Raw genomic sequence first — 11,091 nt, 5'->3', positions numbered from 1 at the left:
AACGCAAACCTAAAGAGATTTCTGGAGGCAGCCAAAGAATGCAACCTGACATACAACAAAGACAAGTGTGTGTTTCGGACTATGAAGCTGGCTTTGTTTGGTTACATAGTACAGAATGGGGTGGTGGGACCAGATCCGGCTTGCATGCAGGCCCTGATGGACCTATCCATCCCCACAAAGCCCAAATCGCTCAAAAGATGCCTGGGCTCATTTGCCTATTACGCGCAGTGGATACCCCAGTATGCAGACAGGGCCCATCCACTGACGAGAGCAAAAGAATTCCCTCTGCCCAGTGAGGCATTTAAAAACCTGCGCGACCACTTGGCACACATCACCATGAGGGCTGGAAATTAAACATTCCCCTTCCAGATGAGGACTGATGCTTTAGATGTAACCATAGCAGCCATGCTGAATCAGTAGGGACACCCAGTGGCTTTCTTTTCTCGAATGCTGCAGGGCTCAGAAACCATGCATTCAGCAGTGGAGAAAGTGGCCCAGGCCATAGTGGAGGCAGTAAGGCACTGGAGGCACTACCTGGCGGACAGCTGTTTTACACTGGTCACAGACCAACAGTTTGTAGCTTTCATGTTTCAACAGGGGGAAAATTAAAAATGATAAAATCTTATGTTGGAGGATCAACTGTTTACTTACTTGTATGACATCCGATACCACTCCGGTAAGTTCAATGCACTATCCAGGGGCGTGGCCACTCAACACATGTCCCGGCTGCAGAACATCCACAGCGAGCTGGGGCACCCCAGAATGACCAGGATGTTCCACTTCATTAAGAACGTCAACCTGCCATTATCAGCAGAAGAGGTAAGGACTACTACAAGGGGTTGTCGTATATGTGCGGAGACCAAACCACAGTTCTACCGCCCGCTTGAGCCAGCCATTATCAAATCCACCCGGCCATTACAGCATTTCGGAATCGATTTTAAAGGCCCCCTCCCGTCCACCAATAACAACTCACCATGATAGATGAGTTCTCCCTATTCCCCTTCGCCATCCCCTGTGCAGATGTGTCTGCAGCAGCTGTAATTATGTGCCTGAAAGCCATCTTCAGCATGTGTGGATACCCTAACTATATCCACACAGATGGGGGGGCGGGGTAGCCTTCATGTGAGAGGGCGATTGCTACCAGCCACACCACAAGCTACAACCCCCAAGGGAACGGGCAAGTAGAGAGGGAGAATGGTACCATTTGGAAGACAGTCCATCTGATTACTAAAGTCAAAGGATCTCCCGGTATCTAGGTGGCAAGAAATGTTACCCAAGATGCTACTTGCAATATGCTCGTTATTGTGTACTGCCACGAACATGACCTCACATGACAGATTTTTCTCTTTCATGAGGAAATTGACCCTGAGCTCAGAGGTGGCACGTTGGATGATCTCACCGGGCCCAATGCTGATCAAGAAACATAGTCGAGAGGGGAGAGTTGATCCACACAAACCAGAACTATGCGTTTGTGATGTTCCCCACAGAAGGGAGGACTCTGTCTCCATGAGAGACCTGGCACCGGCCAAAGAAGAAGAGGAAGAACCAGAAGAACCCAGCCTGATCCAGTCGACGTACCGTTGGCACCCCTCCAAACACCTACACCGCCCCCCCACAGTCGCACTGCGGAGAACGAATCCCACCCCCCTGGGGACGCCAACCCACCAAGTATACCCACAACACCCAGCCGAACAATCACCCCCCCAGCCCAAACCACGGATCCTCCCTAGGAGGTCCCAGAGGGTGCGGAAACCAATGGTATGCCTGGACTTGTGAGCAATACCATGACTTTTTTTTTTAAAGGGGGTAAATGTAATGATATGCTGCGGTACATCACTTGGCCAACAGGTGGCCTAGAGACACCCAGCCTAATGACATCCGACCATCAGCTAGGCCCAGTGCCCATAGTATAAAGCCGAGGTCCCAACAGTGTGCTCTCTCTCGCTCTCCCCGTGATCACTGTAAGCTCAGCTAGATATTTATGTGAGTGGAATAAAGCTGTGTTGCCCCAAACAGTATTGTGCCTGTGTTTTCCTGAGATGTTTGTATACAGGGAGATCTGCCACAAGACCATTTTAAGTGTCTCAATTTCTATTGTAGACATCTATTAAAGCACTGAAAAATTGCCTGTTTCCGTGCTGTAAACGATTATATGGTTATGGATGCAGAACTGAATGAAAGGTCAGTCAGTTACCATATGAGGAGTATAGAGGAGCTGTGCTGGTCAATGGACTCAATGTGCAGGTGGGGGTGGAGGTGTCTTGAGGGATATTTTAAATGTAATTACAAATTAATATTTGTGCCCTAAATACAAAATAACAAATGATTCTCTGGATAATAAATGATCTTACGAGAAGAGCTGAACCATGAGGAATACAATACAACATAAGCTGATTAAAAGCTCTGGTTAAACAAAGACATTATCTGAAAGCACTTAAAATACCATGCAGCATCAGTTGCATTTTGCATTTTATGTACAGGTTGTACCTCCTTTATCGGGCACTCTGTGGTCCAGCAACTCCAATGGTCCGGCACATTTGAATCTGCCACCATTAGTACAAACTCCTTACAGACAGCATGGGACTCGAATCCCAGTCCAGATTGCTGGCGCTGTAAATGCCTTACGCTAACCGTTACACTTACCGTGCCAATCCCAGTTTTATTTCCTGCTTTAAGCTTTGTTCTACCTTTGATATGTTGACAATGGGGGCTTCCCTTTGGGGTCAATTTCTGTTTTATGGCATTTTCTGTGGTCTGGCAATGGCTAGGACCCAATGTCGCCAGATTAAAGAGGTACAACCTGTATTTAGAAACTAAAGCATATTTGTTATAATGGTCATTACGAACACAGGTACAAACCTCACCTTTCATCATCCTGTGGTCCACCATGTTTTTTTTCACAGGGATTATAATGCATTCCTGAACTACTGTAGCCTGAAATAATTTACATAAAAATGACCATTACATTTTAGATTGCAGAAATATCAACTTTGTACTTCTTGCCTCAAATTAACAATTCACTTTTGGCACTTTGCCTAATTTTAATATGAAGCGCACACAATAATCACGTTGACATGATGGAGTAATTAAACGGCTTTACACTACTTGGCCAGGAGCAAGAGGGGGAAAGTCCAGGCATGCCAGCCTTTATTGAGAAATCCAGGGAGGAGCCAAGGGAAGGGTTAGGGAAGGTCAGGTAGGTTCAGACTGGGCAGTCCGTACATCAACACAAATGCCTTTCACCACATAATACAAAAAAGAAACAAAATTATATTTGGTGGTTACCAAATTTTAGCACATTTCAAATGTTCACATCAAGACAGATTTCTGCTATGAAAGATGGGAAAAATAAAAGTGGAGAATATTAATAAAATACAAAAGTAGACTTCATGTAGTACATTTAATGAGTGCTAAAGGCATGTTAATCACACCTGATCTGCTGAGAGAAAATTAAAAAACAGAAAATGAAGGAGAATAACACTGGAATGGTGAGATGCAAAGTTCTGCATTTGCTTCAAATCTGAAAAATAAAATCAAAATACTCAGTAGGTTAGACTGCAACAGTGGAGAGAGAAAATTCAGGTTGACAATTTTGGGATTCTCAACATGTGACGTTAGCAATGCAAACTGAAAATAAATGAGAATGTTATGTTAGAATTATGAAAAACTGTGCTCATCTGTGATAAAAATTAGTATTGGCAGATACTAATGAAGCTTTAATACTTATGTCAAGAGTTGATGAGCTGCAATTACCAAGTGGTGAGAATTCCATTACAATTTTCATGGACCCTGTCCCATATGTAATTGCCTATCCCTTGACCTGAGTTGCTTGCCTTTGGGTTTTCATGGAGAGTGAAGTGTATGGATCTGGATTAAGTGTAGAGTTAAAAGTAGCAGATTCCTTTCTCCAAAGAAATGAGTGAAACATGATAATTTAGACATTCCTGATATTTATCCTTCCAATTTTAAATATAGATTTAAATTTAAACGTAAATTTGAATTTCTCAGTTCTAGTAGCTCCAAGTTACTTGTCGTCTGGTCTTTTAACTATGATGATAACACACCCTGCCCTTTAAACCAGCTGTGTACCTCTCCTCCTTTCCTCTTGTTTGATGCAAAGCCTAGTGTTCCATGACTAATTGTCCCAAAGTAAAACCCTCAGAATTCTCTTATGATTTCTCAAACCCCACTGTTACCCAATGATAACACTCCAGCAAATAAATACAACCAATTCTCTTCCCAATGATCAACAACCTGCTTAGAATTGATGATCCCTTTCAGTGACACAAATTGGGTTTCTACTTGTTGCAAAATAGCAATTCTCCATTACCACATTATCCAAGGCACAAGCTTTGGCACTGGAGCCCAATTTGGCAGTGTTAGCATGAAACTAACATTACATAAGGTCTACTCTGACAACCTCTGCATATTTTACTTCTGCTATGTACAACATACTACTCTTACCAATAATTCATGCTGAAAATGTGTGCACATAACCAGACATCATGGAGTCTAATTTTATAGCCACAAATTTTTAACTATGTAGATTACAAACAAGGAGTTATTATTTTCAAACAGATGGGTCAACACTTAAAAAAAAAACTTTCCAAAAATTGGAAGTCTTTTAACTGAGATTATAATATTGAAAACTGAAGAATTCAGATTTATCTTGCAAACACAAGTTTACTTGTGAGTTCAGATTTTTTAAAATTGCAAATATGATACGCTAGTACATTACATACCATTAGAAATATTTCCCAAAGTCAAAATATAAAGACCGTGTTTTCCTGGTTTCAGTCCCTCAATAGTCCCTTTTATGACCACTTCTTCAGTTTCCTACAAAATAAAATTTTTATATTTTTATATTATATCCAATTCTTTCAGCGAAAGGGCATTTAAATTTTAAATTTAGACATACAGCATAGTAGCAGGCCCTTCTAGCCCTCTAGTCTATGTCACCCAATTACACCTAATTAACCTATAACCCCTGTTGGTGTTGAAGTGTGGAAGGAAACTGGAACACTCGGAGGAAACCCACACAGACAAGGAGAATGTACAAACTCCTTACAGACAACGCCGAATTCAAACCCGGGTCACTGCAACTGTAACAACAGTAATCGTGCCACTCCTTTAATTCAGGGATATGTCAAACTCAGTTCTCACATGGAATGCAGAGAAATGGAGTCATACATACAAGTACAATGTACATATTACAATGTAATGTAGCAAAAGCCTATAACCACTCTTTAGATCAACTCTTAATGGAAACATTACTTGGAGGTGACAATGCAAGTGTTCACCTGCTGTGCCATCTGTCCAGGTACGATTTGTTTTGTCCACCCTCTAATCTCCCTACCCGGAACTTCTACCTCCATTCTTGTACACTTGTCATGTCCATCAGAAGCACTCACTGTGACTTCACATTCCATAAGATTTCTCAGATGTACCTTCCCTGGCTCTCCTTCTCTCCATAAAAGATCTTTCCTGATCTGTCCCATTTCTCTCTTTTATGCTACCCTCAGCAACTTTAAAATAAATATTCAGGTTCTAACCTGCAATATCCTTATATTCATCCAACTGCAGATTGCCACACTGATTGTTCAATCTTCAAGAATGGACAAAGTGAACTTTCCTGAAGTGAACAGTGGAACAGCCCAAAATTATTTCTTCCTGACCCTGCAGATAATTGAACTCCTTAACTACACTTCTTTTGCATATAGGAGAGAATAGCTATTTCATTTTTGCATAAGTAATAATTGTCTTGATTAAATTGAAATCAATAAAATTGTATGATTCATTAATTTAATAATTTGATCAGGCCTTGTTCACGAAGGATTCAGTCCACCAACAGAAGAAATCAAGAGACTTCCTGCTGTCCATTGATGGAGTAGCAGCTTTTTGAAGTTACTCTAACTTACCTTACTGTTTCCAATCTTTTTTATGTCCTTATTCTTAAACTTCATATTGTTTACTGAATTTATTTGGATTAATGACTGTAACTGTCTTTAACATGGCTACAAGGAGTCAGAAAAGAAGAGGATCTTCTTGCTTTTTTTGGAATCTATCATGGATTTGCTTCAAAAACATAGAAAATAATTCTCTGATGAATGACAATTCAGAAATGAATTCAGAAATGAGTTTAAACAGATGTAAGCAAAATTGGATTCTTTTCAAAAAATTTGAGAAGAACATGATGAACGTATTTAAGATAATGAAGCAATTGCGACTGTTTCTCATGGAAGAATTGATGATATGCAAAACCTATGTAAAATACTATCAAAGACTAATGAAAAATTAATGCAGTAGATTATTAACCTAGGAAACAGAAGTAGAAGAAATAACTTAGGAATTCTGGGCTTGGAAGAGTCAACTGAGGTGGACAACCTATTAAATTCTTTGCAAGTCTTGCTAACTCTTCCTGTGGTAGATCATGCACACAGATTGCAGGCTTCTAAACCAGCTCCCAGTCAGAGGCCTCAATTGGTTATAGTAGTTTTATGAATTTCAAACTAAGGAGCTTTAAATATTTAATTCTAATTCATCACAGAAGAATGATTGTCTACGAAGGTCAGAAGATTTGTATCATCAAGGATTTTTCACCCGAGGTTATAAGTGAACGTGTTAAATACAAGATCATATTGGAATTCTACAATCAAGGTGTTAAACCTTCTCTGCTTTTTCCAGTGCGCCATCGGATCACACTGAAGGTCAATTCTAAGTGGTTCCATTCCTTCGAAGCAGATCTTCCAAATATTTCTGGGCTTCTATCTATCATCTCTCCTTCTGAGTAACTGTTTCTCTAATTCTCTGTAGCTGATTCACTTCTAAAATCTTTTAGTGGTTAATAGAATAAGATCTTAATGAGTCAAAAAAAATTATTTAGCTTATAAAATGTTAGGCTTTTTGATTCTGATTTAACTATTTAAATTAATATTATAATATCTGTGTATTCTTTACATTAAGGGGTTTCCCATGTTAATACTGGTTAAAGTGTGTTAATATTGTAAAAACATAATTACTAGTATCTCTGTTTCCGTCCTTGGCATTAGCTGCAGTAGCTGTGTTTTATCTTGTCTGGAACACATTCAAGGTTTTGTTATAATACTGGAGCTTTGTCAGCAGAAGATTTTGGGGATGGGCAAATTAATTAGTATTGTGCCGTCTATCTATTGGTCGGCCTTCTGGCTTTGGGAAGAGGGTGGGGGAGGGGTTTGACATTTGTTTGGAAGCTGTTTTGGCTTTGCAAAGCCACATCTATTTTTAGTTATCTTATTTTCAATGCTTGTTTATTACAATTGGAATAAGTTCCTTATTTGCTAGCCTCTTTCTTTTTTTGAATAGTTAAAATGGATTAAATTATTAATTTACTTAAAGTTAAAGGGTTAAATTACCCAGTAAATGGAATAAAATTTCGCTTACGTTAAAAATTTAAGATCCCAATTATTTTGCAAGAAGTGCATGTACACAGCAGTGACAACACACATCTTTTCAGAATGTGGAATGGGTTGCATTTTCATTCTTCGTTTCAGGCTAAATCCAAAGGGGCATCGATTTTTATAGATCATACAATTTCCTTTGTTCAACATAAGAAGTCAGATAGAAAGGGTTGTTTCTTTGTCATGACAGGAAAATTGTATAATATTTTTAAAAAATTTTCAATCAACACATACAAAACAAACAAAATCAAAGAAACATTACAAATATATAAAATAAAATACCAAAACCAAACTACATTTTGATATACAAAGTAGGAAGAATCAACACATTATCACAATTATCAAATTCTGCACTATTATTTATAAATACAAAATTACACACTGTACCAATCCTTACAAGTAGGAAAAAGAAAAAAAAAAGAAAAAGACCACCCTCTCCACAAAGGAAAAGGAAAAAAGAAAAAAAGTAAATTCTTCCATATAACCATATATACCACAGAACAGGCCAGTTTGGCCCTACTAGTCCATGCCGGAACAAATCCCCATCCTCCTAGTCCCACTGACCAGCACCTGGTCCATACCCCTCCAATCCTCTCCCCTCCATGTATTTATCCAGTCTTTCCTTAAATGTAAATAACATTCCTGCTTCAACCACCTCCGCCGGAAGCTTATTCCACACCCCAACCACCCTTTGCATGAAGAAATTTCCCCTCATGTTCCCCTTATAATTTTCCCCTTTCATTCTCAAACCATGGCCTCTGGTTTGAATATCCCCCACTCTTAATTGAAAAAGTCTATCTGTGACAAAATTATCTGTCTTCCAAAAGCATTAATTATATATTACATCATTCATCCAGAGCTAACTTCTTCCCTTAAGGGATAAATGTTTTGACATAGGCATTGCTAGTGATACTGGAGATAGAAGTATTGGAGACCGGAGAGGTGAATTATTAAAAGTTAACCCCTGTATATCTTAAATACAGGTTCTACATTCTTAAAAATAAGTTGTTACAATTTCTGAGGTTGTGAGCAATCTTCTCCAAGGGAACACAACTATGCATTTCTGACTTCCAGTTTGTCAGGACTCAGTTGGGAATCAGATTTCCGAGTAATGGCTATACCTTTCCTTGTCACAACTAAAGCGAGTTAACAAATTTCAATTGATATTTGACAACCACATTTTAGGTCTTATATCTGCTAATTTCCCCAATAAAAACAATTCTAGCAGCTGAGGGTATCGAATTCTGGTAATTTGTTCCAAGAGATTCCCCAAATCTTCACAGAAGGATCCAACTTTAGGGCATGACCAGGTCGAATGCAAAAAGGTCCCTATATTTTGACCGCATTGAAAATATAAATTGGATAATTTAGATTTCAATTTATTTTATTTTTGCAGAGTCAGGTACAGCTGATGCAAAAAATTATTTTGCACCAGCCATATTTTACATTTATTGTGTTGCTCAAGCTGTCTCAACATAGGTCATACCAGCAAAATGGATCAATTTCTATACCCAAATCTGATTCCCATCTCTCTCTTGACTTATCTAACCCTTGTTTAGGAACTAACTGCATAATAAATTGATAGTGTTTATGCTTATGCTCCAAATGATGATGACCCTGAATTCTTTGAACTTTTTTTTCATCCTTGCTTGATCTGAGAAGATCATTAGTGATATGAGGAGACTTTAATTGCTGGTTAGATCTGGTTTGAGACCACTCATCTTCTAAACCAGCTATTTTGAATAGATTTTCATGAAAAATATTGAATGAATAAAGACAATGAGGTATTTTTGATCTCTGGTACTTTTTTTCAATCCAGAAGATAGAGAGTATTAGTTTATTTCCTCATGTTCATCACACATATTCACGGATCAACTTTTTTTTATTGAGTCAAATGATCCCATTAATTCAATCTTGTGAACATAAAAATATAGTAATTTCCAACCATGCTCCTGTGTACTTATCTTTAAACTTCCCTGGTCTTCCCCAAATAAACAGATTTTGGCATTTTAATTCTACCTTTCTTTCAGATAAAGATTTTTTTTAAAGTTTGCGGAGGAGCAAATTACTTTCTTTTTTGAAAAAAATACTGAGAAAGAGACTTCCAGTCTTATTGTCTTTTATTAGAGGACAAATTATTTCTTATACTGCAAGTAATAAGAAAAAGGCCAATAAAGAGAAAACTGATTTAGCTCATCAACTGAAACAATTAGATCAAAAGTATGCTCTGGCTCCAGATCCTGCTTTATGTGTGTCAAAATTAAAACTTCATATGATCTCCTGCAAATGTATCAACTGAAAGCCAACTTTTAAAAGGTACAAGTCAATGTTGTATTCATGGAGATAAAATGGGTAAACTATTGGCTAATCTATTAAAGGCTTTAGTAGCCAAACAACAAATTAAAAAATTTGCAAAGCTAATGGTGATATGACAACTGATCATTAAGAAATAAATGATACCTTTAAAAATTTTTATTCTGAACTTTATAATTCTGATTCTCCTCAGGATAATATTGTAACAAATAATTTTTGCTGCTAATAAAAAGCAGCTGGATCAACCTATTACATAAGAAGAAATTGCCAAGGCTGAATGTTCATTATATTCTGGGATGTCACCAGGACCTGATGGATTTTCTGGAGAATTTTAAAAGGCTTTTACCCCATTACTCAAACCTCACCTATTTTCTATTTTTTTTCTGATTCTTTTAAACTGGTAAAGCTACCATAGTCTTTTTACAAAGCTTCCATCTCGCTTATTCTTAAAAAGAATAAAAACCTAGTCAACTGCTCTTCATATAGGCCAATTTCTTTACTCAATGTTGATACTAAAATTTTATCCAAATTTTGGCTCGTACACTTGAAAATATTTTGCCACTTATATCTGATGATCAGATTGGATTTATTAAAAAAACAGCATTCCCATTTCAATATAGCCATTTATTAAATATTATATACTTTCTTTCTAAGGAGATCTTGGAATGTGTGATATCTCTAGATGCGGAGAAGGCGTTCGAATGGACTTATTTATTTAAGAATTTAATTTTAAGGCTGACTTTTTCCAATGGATGAAATTACTATATGTGTTCTTACTCATTTTCAGTATTCTAAACCATTTAAACTTCAACATGGAACCAGACAAGGATGCCCTTTAAGTCTATTGCTTTTTGATCAGGCTCAAGAACCTTTAGCTATTGCTTTCCAAGAATCTAATGATATTACTGACATTTTAATGAAGGGTAATGGCCACAAAGTTTTGCTTAATGCTGATGATTTATTTCTTTTTATTTCTAATCTTGAGATCTCATTTCCTTCTATGCTTTCTTTACTTTCTCATTTTATTCAATTTTTCAGGTTATAAACTGAATTTACATAAAAGTCAACTCTTTCCTTTGAATAATTTGGGACCAATAAATACTAATCTTTTTAAAATTGTAAGAAATCAATGTACTTATTTGGGTGTAACAATTATTAAGAATTATAAACACCTATTTAAACAAAAATTTCTCAATTTAATAAAATATGTGAGAGGGGCATTATCAAACTGGTTGCCCCTTTCTTTATCATTGGTTGGTCAAATCAACTCTATTACAATGAATATCTCACCTAAATTTATATACCTTTTTCAGGCTTTGCCTGTTTTTATTCCTGTCTTTTT

The 11,091-nt window shown here is 37.4% G+C and overlaps 1 protein-coding gene across 1 annotated transcript in view; it reads right to left on the bottom strand.

Moving 5' to 3' along the window:
• The window catches only part of LOC138738914 (superoxide dismutase [Cu-Zn]-like), a 33,273-nt gene that overhangs the window by 16,723 nt on the left and 5,459 nt on the right, over positions 1–11,091 (bottom strand). The window contains exons 2-3 of the mRNA XM_069890107.1: positions 4,743–4,836; positions 2,865–2,934 (exon numbers count right to left, since the gene is read on the bottom strand). Coding sequence (XP_069746208.1) covers positions 2,865–2,934; positions 4,743–4,836 — 164 coding nt within the window. The remainder of the gene's footprint in view (positions 1–2,864; positions 2,935–4,742; positions 4,837–11,091) is intronic.

This window comes from Narcine bancroftii, chromosome 7 (genome assembly GCF_036971445.1).
Source record: "Narcine bancroftii isolate sNarBan1 chromosome 7, sNarBan1.hap1, whole genome shotgun sequence".
NCBI lineage: Eukaryota > Metazoa > Chordata > Chondrichthyes > Torpediniformes > Narcinidae > Narcine > Narcine bancroftii.
The sequence above is the reverse complement of the archived record's forward strand: the minus strand, read 5'-3'. Positions and strand labels throughout refer to the sequence as shown.